This window comes from Ceratina calcarata, unplaced genomic scaffold, assembly GCF_001652005.2.
Source record: "Ceratina calcarata isolate Rehan_Ccalc_2016 unplaced genomic scaffold, ASM165200v1 scaffold551.2, whole genome shotgun sequence".
Taxonomy (NCBI): Eukaryota; Metazoa; Arthropoda; class Insecta; order Hymenoptera; family Apidae; genus Ceratina; species Ceratina calcarata.
Genome location: NW_017176693.1, coordinates 898912 through 909170, shown reverse-complemented (window position 1 = coordinate 909170; position 10259 = coordinate 898912). Strand labels below are relative to the sequence as shown.

Genomic DNA, 10259 nt, shown 5'->3' with positions numbered 1-10259 from the left:
TGATACAATGAACGAATAACGTTCATTATTTTTATAATTTACACCATTCCTGTATTTTCACATTCCCTTTACATTCAATTTCAAAATAAAATTACATCAGTAACTATTTATCCAGACGTAGGTTAAAATTGTTTTCATTTTGACGTGTCAAACAGTATCGACCACAATTCTATAAACGCCTGATCGAGCATTGAAAAGATAAGACGTACACCTATTAACACTCGTCTTGAATTTTGTCCCTTAGGGGAAACTAACACATGCACATAGCTGGCTCAGTTTCGTTGTTACTAGTTACTAGCTGTACAGCTTTTATTTCCATATTTTCCAATGCAGCTTACTGGGATGCAGCTTATATATGTTAACGATACACTAATAATTGGAAGGAATTAAAGGGAATCAAAAGTCTATAACAATAAGCCCTTTTTTGTGATTATTTAGCTTTGTAATTCCGCATTACATCGAACTGAATCGAACAAGCGAGGAGTTGAGTTAGAACGATAATTTGTCAAACCTACACAGAATCATGGCAGGAGAAACAAAAAGAGTTCCTATTAATATGTTAACGTAAGTGCCTTTATATATTATAAACATTTCATAATATTGTGCAGCGGTTATCGACAGCCATTTACATAAATTCATACAAAAATACTTCGTAGTGCTGAGGAATTGATAGAAAACAAGGGTTTGAAGTACAATGCATTAAATGAGTACGAGACGTCAGCCAAGTCTCTTCCAAAGACTGGAATGAAACAGTTCGAACCGAATGATTCTTGGCTTCAGAGAGTGCAAATTGAAAAGGGTATCGAAACGAGAAAGAATTTAATAGCTATAGAAAGAGTAGATCGTATTTCACAATTAGCCAGTGCAGAGTGGTTACCTGATCAAAGGAGAGCCAGAGTGAAAAAGCTGTCTGGCCAGGATTGGGGTAGTTTCGGTTTGGAAAAGAATGGTGCCTTGTATTTGATACCAGAAGAAGCGCTGTTCCTTCTAGAAGCTGTACGTTGTAGAGATATCCGTTTTTGATACAGGCAAGAAATGATATCGTTCTGTTTTAGAATCGTCTGGAACTTACATGGAACAATGTGCCAGTGTCCATTCAACAAGCTTACGAACTTTTGATCGATGATGCTGAATGCTCGTTAGAGGAATATAGGGTTTACAGCCAATTGGTACGGCACGGTTATCGCATACAACGCTTTATTTACAATGCAGGGAAGAATGGAAAACGCGAGGAAACTGGGACAAGACGTAAAGTTATCGTCGAACCCGAGAACGGTCTTCGGATGTCTGACGTTCATCAACAGAATAAATGTTGCTCCAACGTACACGAAGAGCTGCCACGTCATTCCAAGAATGCAGACACCGTCGATTCCTCGAAACAAACCTCTGAAGATACAACGGAAGATAAAACTGTTCCAAAGATCGTGCACGAAGTTATGAACGATCTCCTTGGTGCAGTAGAAGAAATCGAAGATCCAGTGGCTGTTGAACCTAACGGAGATAGAAAGAAACGGAAGTCCAAAGTAGAAATTATATCGAATGAAATCATATTGGGTGATATAAAGATTGTCACGAATCATACGAATAACTCTGTTAAAGATAGTAGTGCGTCAACGAGTTGGCAAGCGTCACGAATACAACGGAACGTCAAATTGGTACCTAAGAGAACAGACAAGCGACTGTCGATCAACGACGCTTTCGAATCTAAGAAATCCCCGAACAAACGTAAACTAAATCCATCTGATGAGAATAATGCAAAGAAGTCGAAACAGGAGGTATGATTCGATAGTCAGTTAATAATGTTAACGTTGTGTCAAAAATATCTTATTCTTTTTTTATTCAGGTCATAGAACTTTCCGACGATGAGATTCAGGAGGTGTCGAAACCTATGACGCGAATGGATTTACTGAGTCTCATTCCAAATATTGCATCTCAGCTCACAGTCACTGTCAACATTTCAAGGGGCTACATACCGCACAGTATTAAACCTAATAAGACGGTTTACCATTACGTAGGTAATAAATTAAAAGGTTTGCCGGAGAGACATAAAAGGTTTCAATCCGATCGAAATACGGAGCACGAGAATAATAATCGAGCTGCGCATCATGGCAATCACGATTCGACGAATAGGAGGAACACGGTCACTCAATTTAATCCGTATCAAGCGTTCGACGTGCGTAATCTTCGTGCACACGATTACGTTTCCATGCAACATTTCAAGCAACATACAAACTTCGCCCCTACCTGTGCATATAACAATGGACGCGGTCAGCAAGCGTACGTTCAAGATCCGTACTGGATCCATAGGAACAGTACGTTCGAAAACATGGTCGTTCCTTATGGTAATCATTGCGCCGCTGTCCCTCAAAACAGATGCATTTCGGTGCCGGTACAAATACATAATTTGCTAAGACCGAACGTACACGACGGCATGATTAGGAGTTGTTCTACGAGACAGCCCGTCGTTCATGAAATGTTCCGGAAACTGTATCATCAGAGAATCGTCCAAGATTCGTCGGTAGATCGTGGTGCACCGAGAAACGCCTTACTTCCAACGCCTCGTCGGTGGCATCCGCCACGATATCATAAAAATCAATGCACACCTTTGAATTATAAACACGTCTATCCGTCGTCGTTCAAAGTTATCCCGGGAGCATCGTCGTGGCCAGAACTGAAGCTCAAATGGCGCGAAGAGAAAACGATTACCATCGACGACGAGGATACTAATCAGGAAACTGATAAAAAGAGTAACGAAGTACAGGTGGTCGGACAAACGTGCAGTCCTTTAGTCGGACCAAAGAACGCGAATAGTCTCGAAGAAGTCTTTAGCAAGCTTAGAATAATTAAATCCGCGCCGGAAAAAATTGTAAGAAAGAAAAGTAAACGGAAGATATCATACAACGTTTACTCGAACACGCAAAGCTATAGGAAAGCGAATCCCGGCCTCCCTTGTTACCGAATAGTTGTAGTAAGGTAAATATATAATTGGTTGTCAGTTAACTTTATAGTTTAGTACTTACTTCTGATCGTACTTATTCATTGTTTCAGACCGAATGATTCGTTTATACAACCAATCGAGTTATACCGTTTGATGCATGATGCCGAGAATTCGCTGATAGTATTGGCATGCGTATCGCAATCAATCTCATACATCCAACCAGGGTTTATATCCCTACCAAATCTGACATGATCGAAATAAATTTTCCATTAATTACATACATGATATTTTGTTCTCTATTTATTTTTATATGTAATATAAATCGTCGTTCATATTCGTTTTATAATATAAAGAAAGTTTAACAATAAAACCGTTTTTTATCGATCGACTTCGTTACTGTTCAAACATCTATGTACATACATTGTTTTGGAGAAGAATTGATTCGGGGAAGGATGCAGACATCGTACAGACAGTACACGGATGGTGTGTATTTCGTAGTTTATTATAAACATTTCAAACAACATTTCACGTTGCGGAAATTATTTTCACTTGGATTTCTTTGTTTTTATATTAAAACTTTCGTTCGCCTCGCGGAATTACTTACGGTCTATGACTGGTTCTATAGTTTGTCCACCGCAAATTTGACCCCAACCGATCAAACGCCAGTGCTTCTCGACACGACGCGATAACGCGATCTTCTCGTCAATTTCTGTACACACAGGATTCGTCAGGCTAATTTTAGCTAAATCGGCACGAGTCGCTAATACGCGACCGCCTGTGCTCAATGATCCAATATTTACTAGTAGCACCTCGTTTCTCGATAATTTCGGTACCTATCATCGAACAATACATGATTAAAACGAACAACTTAGCTCTCTATAGATATATGTATATTTCTACGTGACACGCTTACCCTCGCTCCTTTCTTGTCACCCTCCGTTCTCACTCCCAACAACCGTTTGAGAAGATAATACGATATTTCCAATTCGATAAATATTTTTGGTAAAGCTCCCACGGCCCCCAGAATTTGTCCTACCAAACGATCCGCGCGGCATAACGTTGGTTCAATCTTCGTTCCAACGCCTAGGAATGTATTTATCAAACGTCACGATCCTTTCTACTTTAACGATTAGACGTTCATTTATTCTCAATTGAGCCGTTCAGTACACACATCGATTAACTCCACTTTTTGAAATATCTTAAATTTATGTGTCAAAGCACTTGGTATAGTCATAATTTGTGCTTTGACACATAAATTTAAGATTTTTCAAAAAGTGTAGTTAATCGATGTGTGCACTGAACGGCTCAATTACCGATAAGACCACCCGGAACGGCGAATTGAAGTTCATTCTGCTCGGCGAATAACGATACTATCCGTGAGAATATGGGCCGGCAGGTCAGCTTTCCTTCGCTGTCTTTGGATACCAACCCGGGACGAACTTCGATTTCCATACCCACCTTTTTAAGTAGAAATAATTAAATCCCTTTTATACAATAGACACGATTAATTAAAGAAGCGTGTGTTTATACTTTTAATACTCCTCGCAGGATACTTCCTCCGGCAACGCCTCCTTTTAGATCATCCACTTCACAACCTGGTTTATTCACGTCGAACGATCGGATTACGATCAATCTCGGTTCCGAGGTGAAGTCTCTTAAAGGAACCGGGATTTTCTTTGTGATGTACTCGCATAAAACTTCAATGTTATACTTGAGTTGTGCAGAAATCGGTATCACAGGTGCTCCCTCGGCCACTGTGCCTGACAAACATAATTCCTCTGATACTTCGCGTTCAACGATACCTCATACAATGATAATTTAGATTATGAAAATACCCTGCACAAATTTCAATATTTGCTCGTACTGCTCCTTCGCTTGGGCCTCTTTCACTAGATCAATCTTATTTTGCAAGATCACAATGTGTTTCAGTTTCATAATTTCAATCGCTGCCAGATGCTCTGACGTTTGGGGCTGAGGACACGATTCGTTGCCAGCTACAAGCGAATATTTCGTTGATCATAGGAAAATCGTGATTCTTTAAGAACGAAACAGTTGGTCGACTATATACCGATTAATAATAGAGCTGCGTCCATAACAGCTGCACCGTTCAGCATAGTTGCCATAAGAATATCGTGTCCTGGGCAATCGACGAAGGACACATGGCGCACCAGCTGAAATCTCCCAGAACAAACCGGGCGCAAACAAGGAAACGAGTCGTCTTTGCTCGATCCTCCAGATATGTAACATCCTGGTCTCGGACATTTCTCGTTATCGCATTTATAAATCTTTGCATTCGCGTACCCTGAAACGAATTAGTTAAAAGATATTTATGACGTACTACTTTAACTACCTCTTTTATGATGAATCTCTGTTTTGCCAATGAATAAAATAATTATGAAAGCGCTTAAGGGTATGATAGAGCAAATGAAAATACTGTTACAACAATATGCATTTATTTGTCTTTTTAAAAGATATATACAATTATATATCTTGATCACAAATAATTTACCATCCTTTTTTACATTATTTGTGTCACAATTAAATTAAAAGTAATTACTACCTAAATGGATATTCGAATTTGGTAGAATTAATTGTACAAAAATATTTAATTTCTTTCAAATTTATGTATATTTTTTCATTTATGTAATTTTGCACGCACTGGCACTTCGTATCTTCGAACAAACGATTACCGGACGCTGACTTTTCGAATGAAGAATGAATTATTGCATTGCATTGGGTAAGATATCAAAAAGCAATACATATTTTATGAAACCGAAAGAATTTGCAACTTCATGTTTTTTCACTACTGCATAAGAAATATAATAATAACATTAATAATAATTACTAAATCAGTAAACGGATAATAGAAGTACAAGAATTTCTGTTCACGATTATACAAAAAACTATGCACACGAGAACACATATGCGATTCAGTGTCGCTTTAAATTACCTAAATTAGTAACATTAGATACATTTAACAAAGATGACTCCTCGTGTTTTAGTTACAGCCATGTAATTATAATTTCTAACATTCAAATTCATTCGCGTGATTCACGCTTTTCGGATATACGACAAGTTATATTAATTATTTCTATTAACGCACTTGAACATTCTATGGTGACGAGCATATAATTACATTACCTTCAAGATGAAAAATAAAAATACAATACGATAAAGCTGTAACAGACGAGTCAAACTCTCTGTACTAAACACGAAGTATGTATACAAATTATTATATTATATCTGAATTGATTTCATGTGCAACGAAATTTAAATTTTGTTCTTCAAACTATAACTTAGATTAGATCATTCAGTCTTAAGACATGTAGTTTTCAACTGAAAGATCAGAAATGCATGAGACAATTATACAATTTGTATGGTACAGTGATGTGAGATAAACCTAAAACACGTATTGTCTACAACTTTGAGCACCGCATTTGCATAATGTCTTTTTGTTCACCGAATCTGACTCCCCGCGTAGCTTTATTCGGTTTTCGAATTCCTTGTCGATATATTCGTTCAGATTTTTATTCGCTGGTATCTCTTGTTTCATAGAGTTCTCGCCGTTCGACGATTGGCACGTGTAGTCAAAGGTAATCTCTTCGTTCTCCCCGATATCTCTCATCGCAAATAAAGCGAGTTTAGGGAGATTTGGATCGAGGCAATTGATCCAAACGGCGTATACCGCCAAGTTTGGATCGCAGGAATGATTAATGAAGTGAGAGACGTTTCCGTACATGGCAGCATCGACTGTGTACGGGCACTGTCCTTCAGTCTCGTTGTAATCCAGATCAAATAGGTACGTTCTACCACAAGCGTCGTATTTCTTACCACGCTTCTCAGCCTCCTCGTTAGTTATCACTTCGCCGACGTATTCCGTGACGAAGGTCCCCTTTTTTATTAGTTGCAGAGCCTTCACGCCCCACCCTCGACCGTTCGAGGTTCTGAAGATGCACAGTTTCACCTCAGTGCCGCGTTGTACCACTCGATTCATACAATCTGTGCCGCATCTGCACTTCTTGTTACATTCGTAAATCGGCGTTCCGGGCGGGACACGAATTTTCTGTGTCGCGGTATACGGACACATCAAGTTGTTCTGATCGAAACAACACTCTTTAGTTTTGGAGTTACAGCCATTGCATTCGCAACCGATAGGCGGATCATCGGGTATGACCACCCCGTTGCCGGGTAAATAGTCTTCTATGTAGTAAAAATTCTGAGGCGCTCCCTCCAAGTCCACCATGTTCTCCACTTTTATCGATGGCCGCTCTTTAGTGATACTATTCATCTCCTGTTCCCACTTTTCCAAGGATCTCAACTGTTTCATCCTCGAGTCGGCGACCAACATACGAAGAACGTTGTGCTTCAGAACTACTTCCCATTTACTCCCTTTGACGTATTTCCGATTCAGAAAGTTTCGTATGTTACTGTACAGCGTGTTCAAATTCACTGAAATCGATGTCAGCGCTTCCCCTTTCATCTTACGATGACTTAAAAACTTTTCGATATCTCTATCGTTCGGATAAAAGTTCGTTTTCTGTTTGAAGCTACTGAGTAACTTCAGTCTACTCCTCTCAAATTCGTTTAAAATAGCTGGGCAATTGACTAAATTAGTGACTGGTTCCCAGGTGTTGTACTCCGAGTCCCAGTTTTTCCATTTGATCAAGTAAACCGGCTGTCCATCTACCTCATCTTTCGCGAGGATCTCTTCGACCTCCCACAAATCGCTCTCGGCAAGTAAGGTGTTCATCCCTCCTCTGGTCCCGTGCTTTATATCCTCCAATATAACTCGGAGTTCTTTCAATTTGGTATTCCGTAAATTGTATCTATTCTCGATATTCGTATCGTTACTCGATATGCTTAGTCTACTGCTTAGTCTACTGCTTCGTCGACTGACTCTCCAATCATCGGAATAATACGAATTTTCTTCTTCGTTCGCCGTTTCTTTCCTCACCTCCTCTTGTCCGAGAACGTCGTTACTGATCGTGCTGATACTCGTCAATATACCATCGTTCTGAGTATCTTCTCGCGAACTCGGTGATTTCTCTTCGATCCTGCAATGTTTGGCGGACAATTGAATGAATCCTGGGGAGGCCGATCTTTTTTCTCGCACAGGAGACATATCGCTCGTGCCTCCGAGTGTTTCTTCTTGTCCCGTTCCGCTATTGTCCTTCGCACGAGCGTCTGCAATGCCAAATATTTATCGTCATTCCCTCCGGTCACGTCCCTCGGTCATATTGTATTTAACTTGTACAACTGTTTCCATTATTCTTTGCACTTAGCATTAATGTATGACCTTGTACACTGAGAATCCCGTCAATCCTCTTCGTTCTTCTCTCTTATTTATTAAACATGTTTGGTGCTATTCGATAAAACTTGCATAATCCATACGTTCGTGGAAAGGTGCCGTATTTATATAAAAATGTTCATTCAAAAAAATGTGCCATACGTACGAAACTACAGATTATTGTTTCAAGTGTGTATCGAAATGCTCGGAATAATAGTCTAGTCGATGATTATAATCGCTGATATAATCTAATTTTACCAAATATATATAAACTGACTAAAGCACACCTTAATATTCAGTTTGTACTATGTTCTTCGTAGGATTTCAATTTTTGTAGGATATCATTGAATCCCCTTTCAGTACGAAAACATTTACGTCTATATGTATTAGCAAATGATCGTACAGGTAAAAGTTCGAGAATGTCGGACAACACAACATTTAAACACTTTATTAACAATTATAACTGTACTTACCTTGATATGTTACACGATAATACAATCATGTACAGAATTCATTTTGTAACTTTAGCTTCGTTTTCGTGTAAATTTGTAATTTCAATTTACACAAAACTACGGTAATTGAAATTAACTTATTAAGATGTGCTTAGATCAGTCATTTTAACTTTTTTGTTAACCTCCTGACTTTGCACGATTATAGCACCGTGTGTGAAATGCAACACAAATTATTTGCACGTTCGAAAGTGATACTCGAAATAATCTACATAATAGAATACATCATCAAACCGATGTTTAGGCGATGTCAAATAAAATCGCAGCAATATTTGAAGATGTATCCGTTACAAGATTTAAATAATAAATCAGTCATGTGGACATACATACACCACCGGTGCATACACGTAGTATAAATGGCGAGATTTAACGTAAAAATAACAGAACTGTGTAATTATCGTTACCTACGAGCAAAGCGGTTAAATCGAGTATTTGAAATGTCTGCCGGATGCAATAAATAAATGTCGGTAAATATTTCAAATATCCGAATTATGAAATGTTCTCGATCCCGCCCTGGGATGTCGGCCACGAAGTTTTTCTAAAATGGCGATCACTTGTGTAGGCTGACAGTTCGTTTATCTGTCGCCGTAGCGCTTTTGTCACGCGTCTCTTGCGGAAGAGGTTTGAACCTCTGACTAAACGTGCCTCATTCGTCTTTAACCGGACAAGTCGAGAGAGGAGTAGGGTAATGAATTATTAAAATAAAAGTATTCTTTAACCAGTAACCGTGTCCAGTCATTCGTGCCATTAGAAGTCAGGCAACAGAGCAGCCGGGCTTTTTAACAAGACCAAAAATATCTTCACCAGACACTTGTGGCCGCGTCTGCTGCCATCTATGCAGCGACGACACAAAACGTGCGTTTCAAACATTTGTTAATACCAGTGTGTAAAATTACAGAAGTAACAAATGCTTGACACAAAAATAAAAACTGTAGCCACGTTGACAGAAACATGTGTCAGCAATACATATAATTAGCAAAAATTGAACATAGTAATTGTTCATAAAACATACACATATACACAAATGCCATTTTAATTACAGCTGATATGTATAACTTTGAGGTACTCACCAAGCTTAATAGTAATATTCCTTTCTAATTCATTTTTAAAACGAACAGTCTGTACTCCTGATATAGCTTTTACAATCGTAGACTTTCCATGTGCTACATGGCCAATGGTACCTATATAAGATTTTCAGATTTTGCAAATTTCACTTCCTTTACTATTCTTACATCTTGCTAAAGTGATTATTACATTATTATATTTACCAATATTAATTGTTGCTTGCCTACTGATGACCTCACGGGATAATGCAGTTAATTTGCTAACATCCTAAGTAACAAAAGTTTGACGGACTTAAATCACTGTAAAAGTGAAACTCGTAGTATAAAACTTTATACATCGATTACCGGCAATAAAAGATACTGGTTGGCTATCGTCTATCATGAAATTCAACATCTTTACGAAGACACAGATTGAAAATATATAAATAATGACATACATTGTCGTATTATTGTAATCCTGT

The 10259-nt window shown here is 38.5% G+C and overlaps 2 protein-coding genes across 2 annotated transcripts in view; one reads left to right on the top strand and one right to left on the bottom strand.

The window, feature by feature from the left end:
- Positions 1 to 122: 122 nt before the first annotated feature.
- Positions 123 to 3218, top strand: Tsen54 (tRNA splicing endonuclease subunit 54). The gene is made up of 5 exons (XM_018031407.2): positions 123 to 564; positions 657 to 996; positions 1056 to 1775; positions 1844 to 2973; positions 3049 to 3218. The coding sequence occupies exons 1-5, from the start codon at positions 524 to 526 to the stop codon at positions 3188 to 3190; spliced, it is 2373 nt and encodes a 790-aa protein (XP_017886896.1). The 5' UTR covers positions 123 to 523; the 3' UTR covers positions 3191 to 3218.
- A 188-nt stretch (positions 3219 to 3406) lies between these two features.
- Su(var)3-9 (suppressor of variegation 3-9) overlaps positions 3407 to 10259 on the bottom strand; it is an 8642-nt gene continuing 1789 nt past the window's right edge. The window contains exons 2-9 of the mRNA XM_018031408.2: positions 10003 to 10066; positions 9805 to 9915; positions 5007 to 5240; positions 4774 to 4932; positions 4469 to 4698; positions 4252 to 4396; positions 3852 to 4021; positions 3407 to 3771 (exon numbers count right to left, since the gene is read on the bottom strand). Of these exons, the coding sequence (XP_017886897.1) occupies positions 3535 to 3771; positions 3852 to 4021; positions 4252 to 4396; positions 4469 to 4698; positions 4774 to 4932; positions 5007 to 5240; positions 9805 to 9915; positions 10003 to 10066 (1350 nt within the window). The 3' untranslated portion in view covers positions 3407 to 3534. The remainder of the gene's footprint in view (positions 3772 to 3851; positions 4022 to 4251; positions 4397 to 4468; positions 4699 to 4773; positions 4933 to 5006; positions 5241 to 9804; positions 9916 to 10002; positions 10067 to 10259) is intronic.

Coding starts and splice junctions, on each gene's coding strand:
- Tsen54 (XM_018031407.2), top strand. CDS start 524: ATGGCAGGAGAAACAAAAAGAGTTCCTATTAATATGTTAAC. Junction 997..1,055: donor CGCTGTTCCTTCTAGAAGCT/GTACGTTGTAGA, acceptor GTTCTGTTTTAG/AATCGTCTGGAACTTACATG. Junction 1,776..1,843: donor CAAAGAAGTCGAAACAGGAG/GTATGATTCGAT, acceptor TTTTTTATTCAG/GTCATAGAACTTTCCGACGA.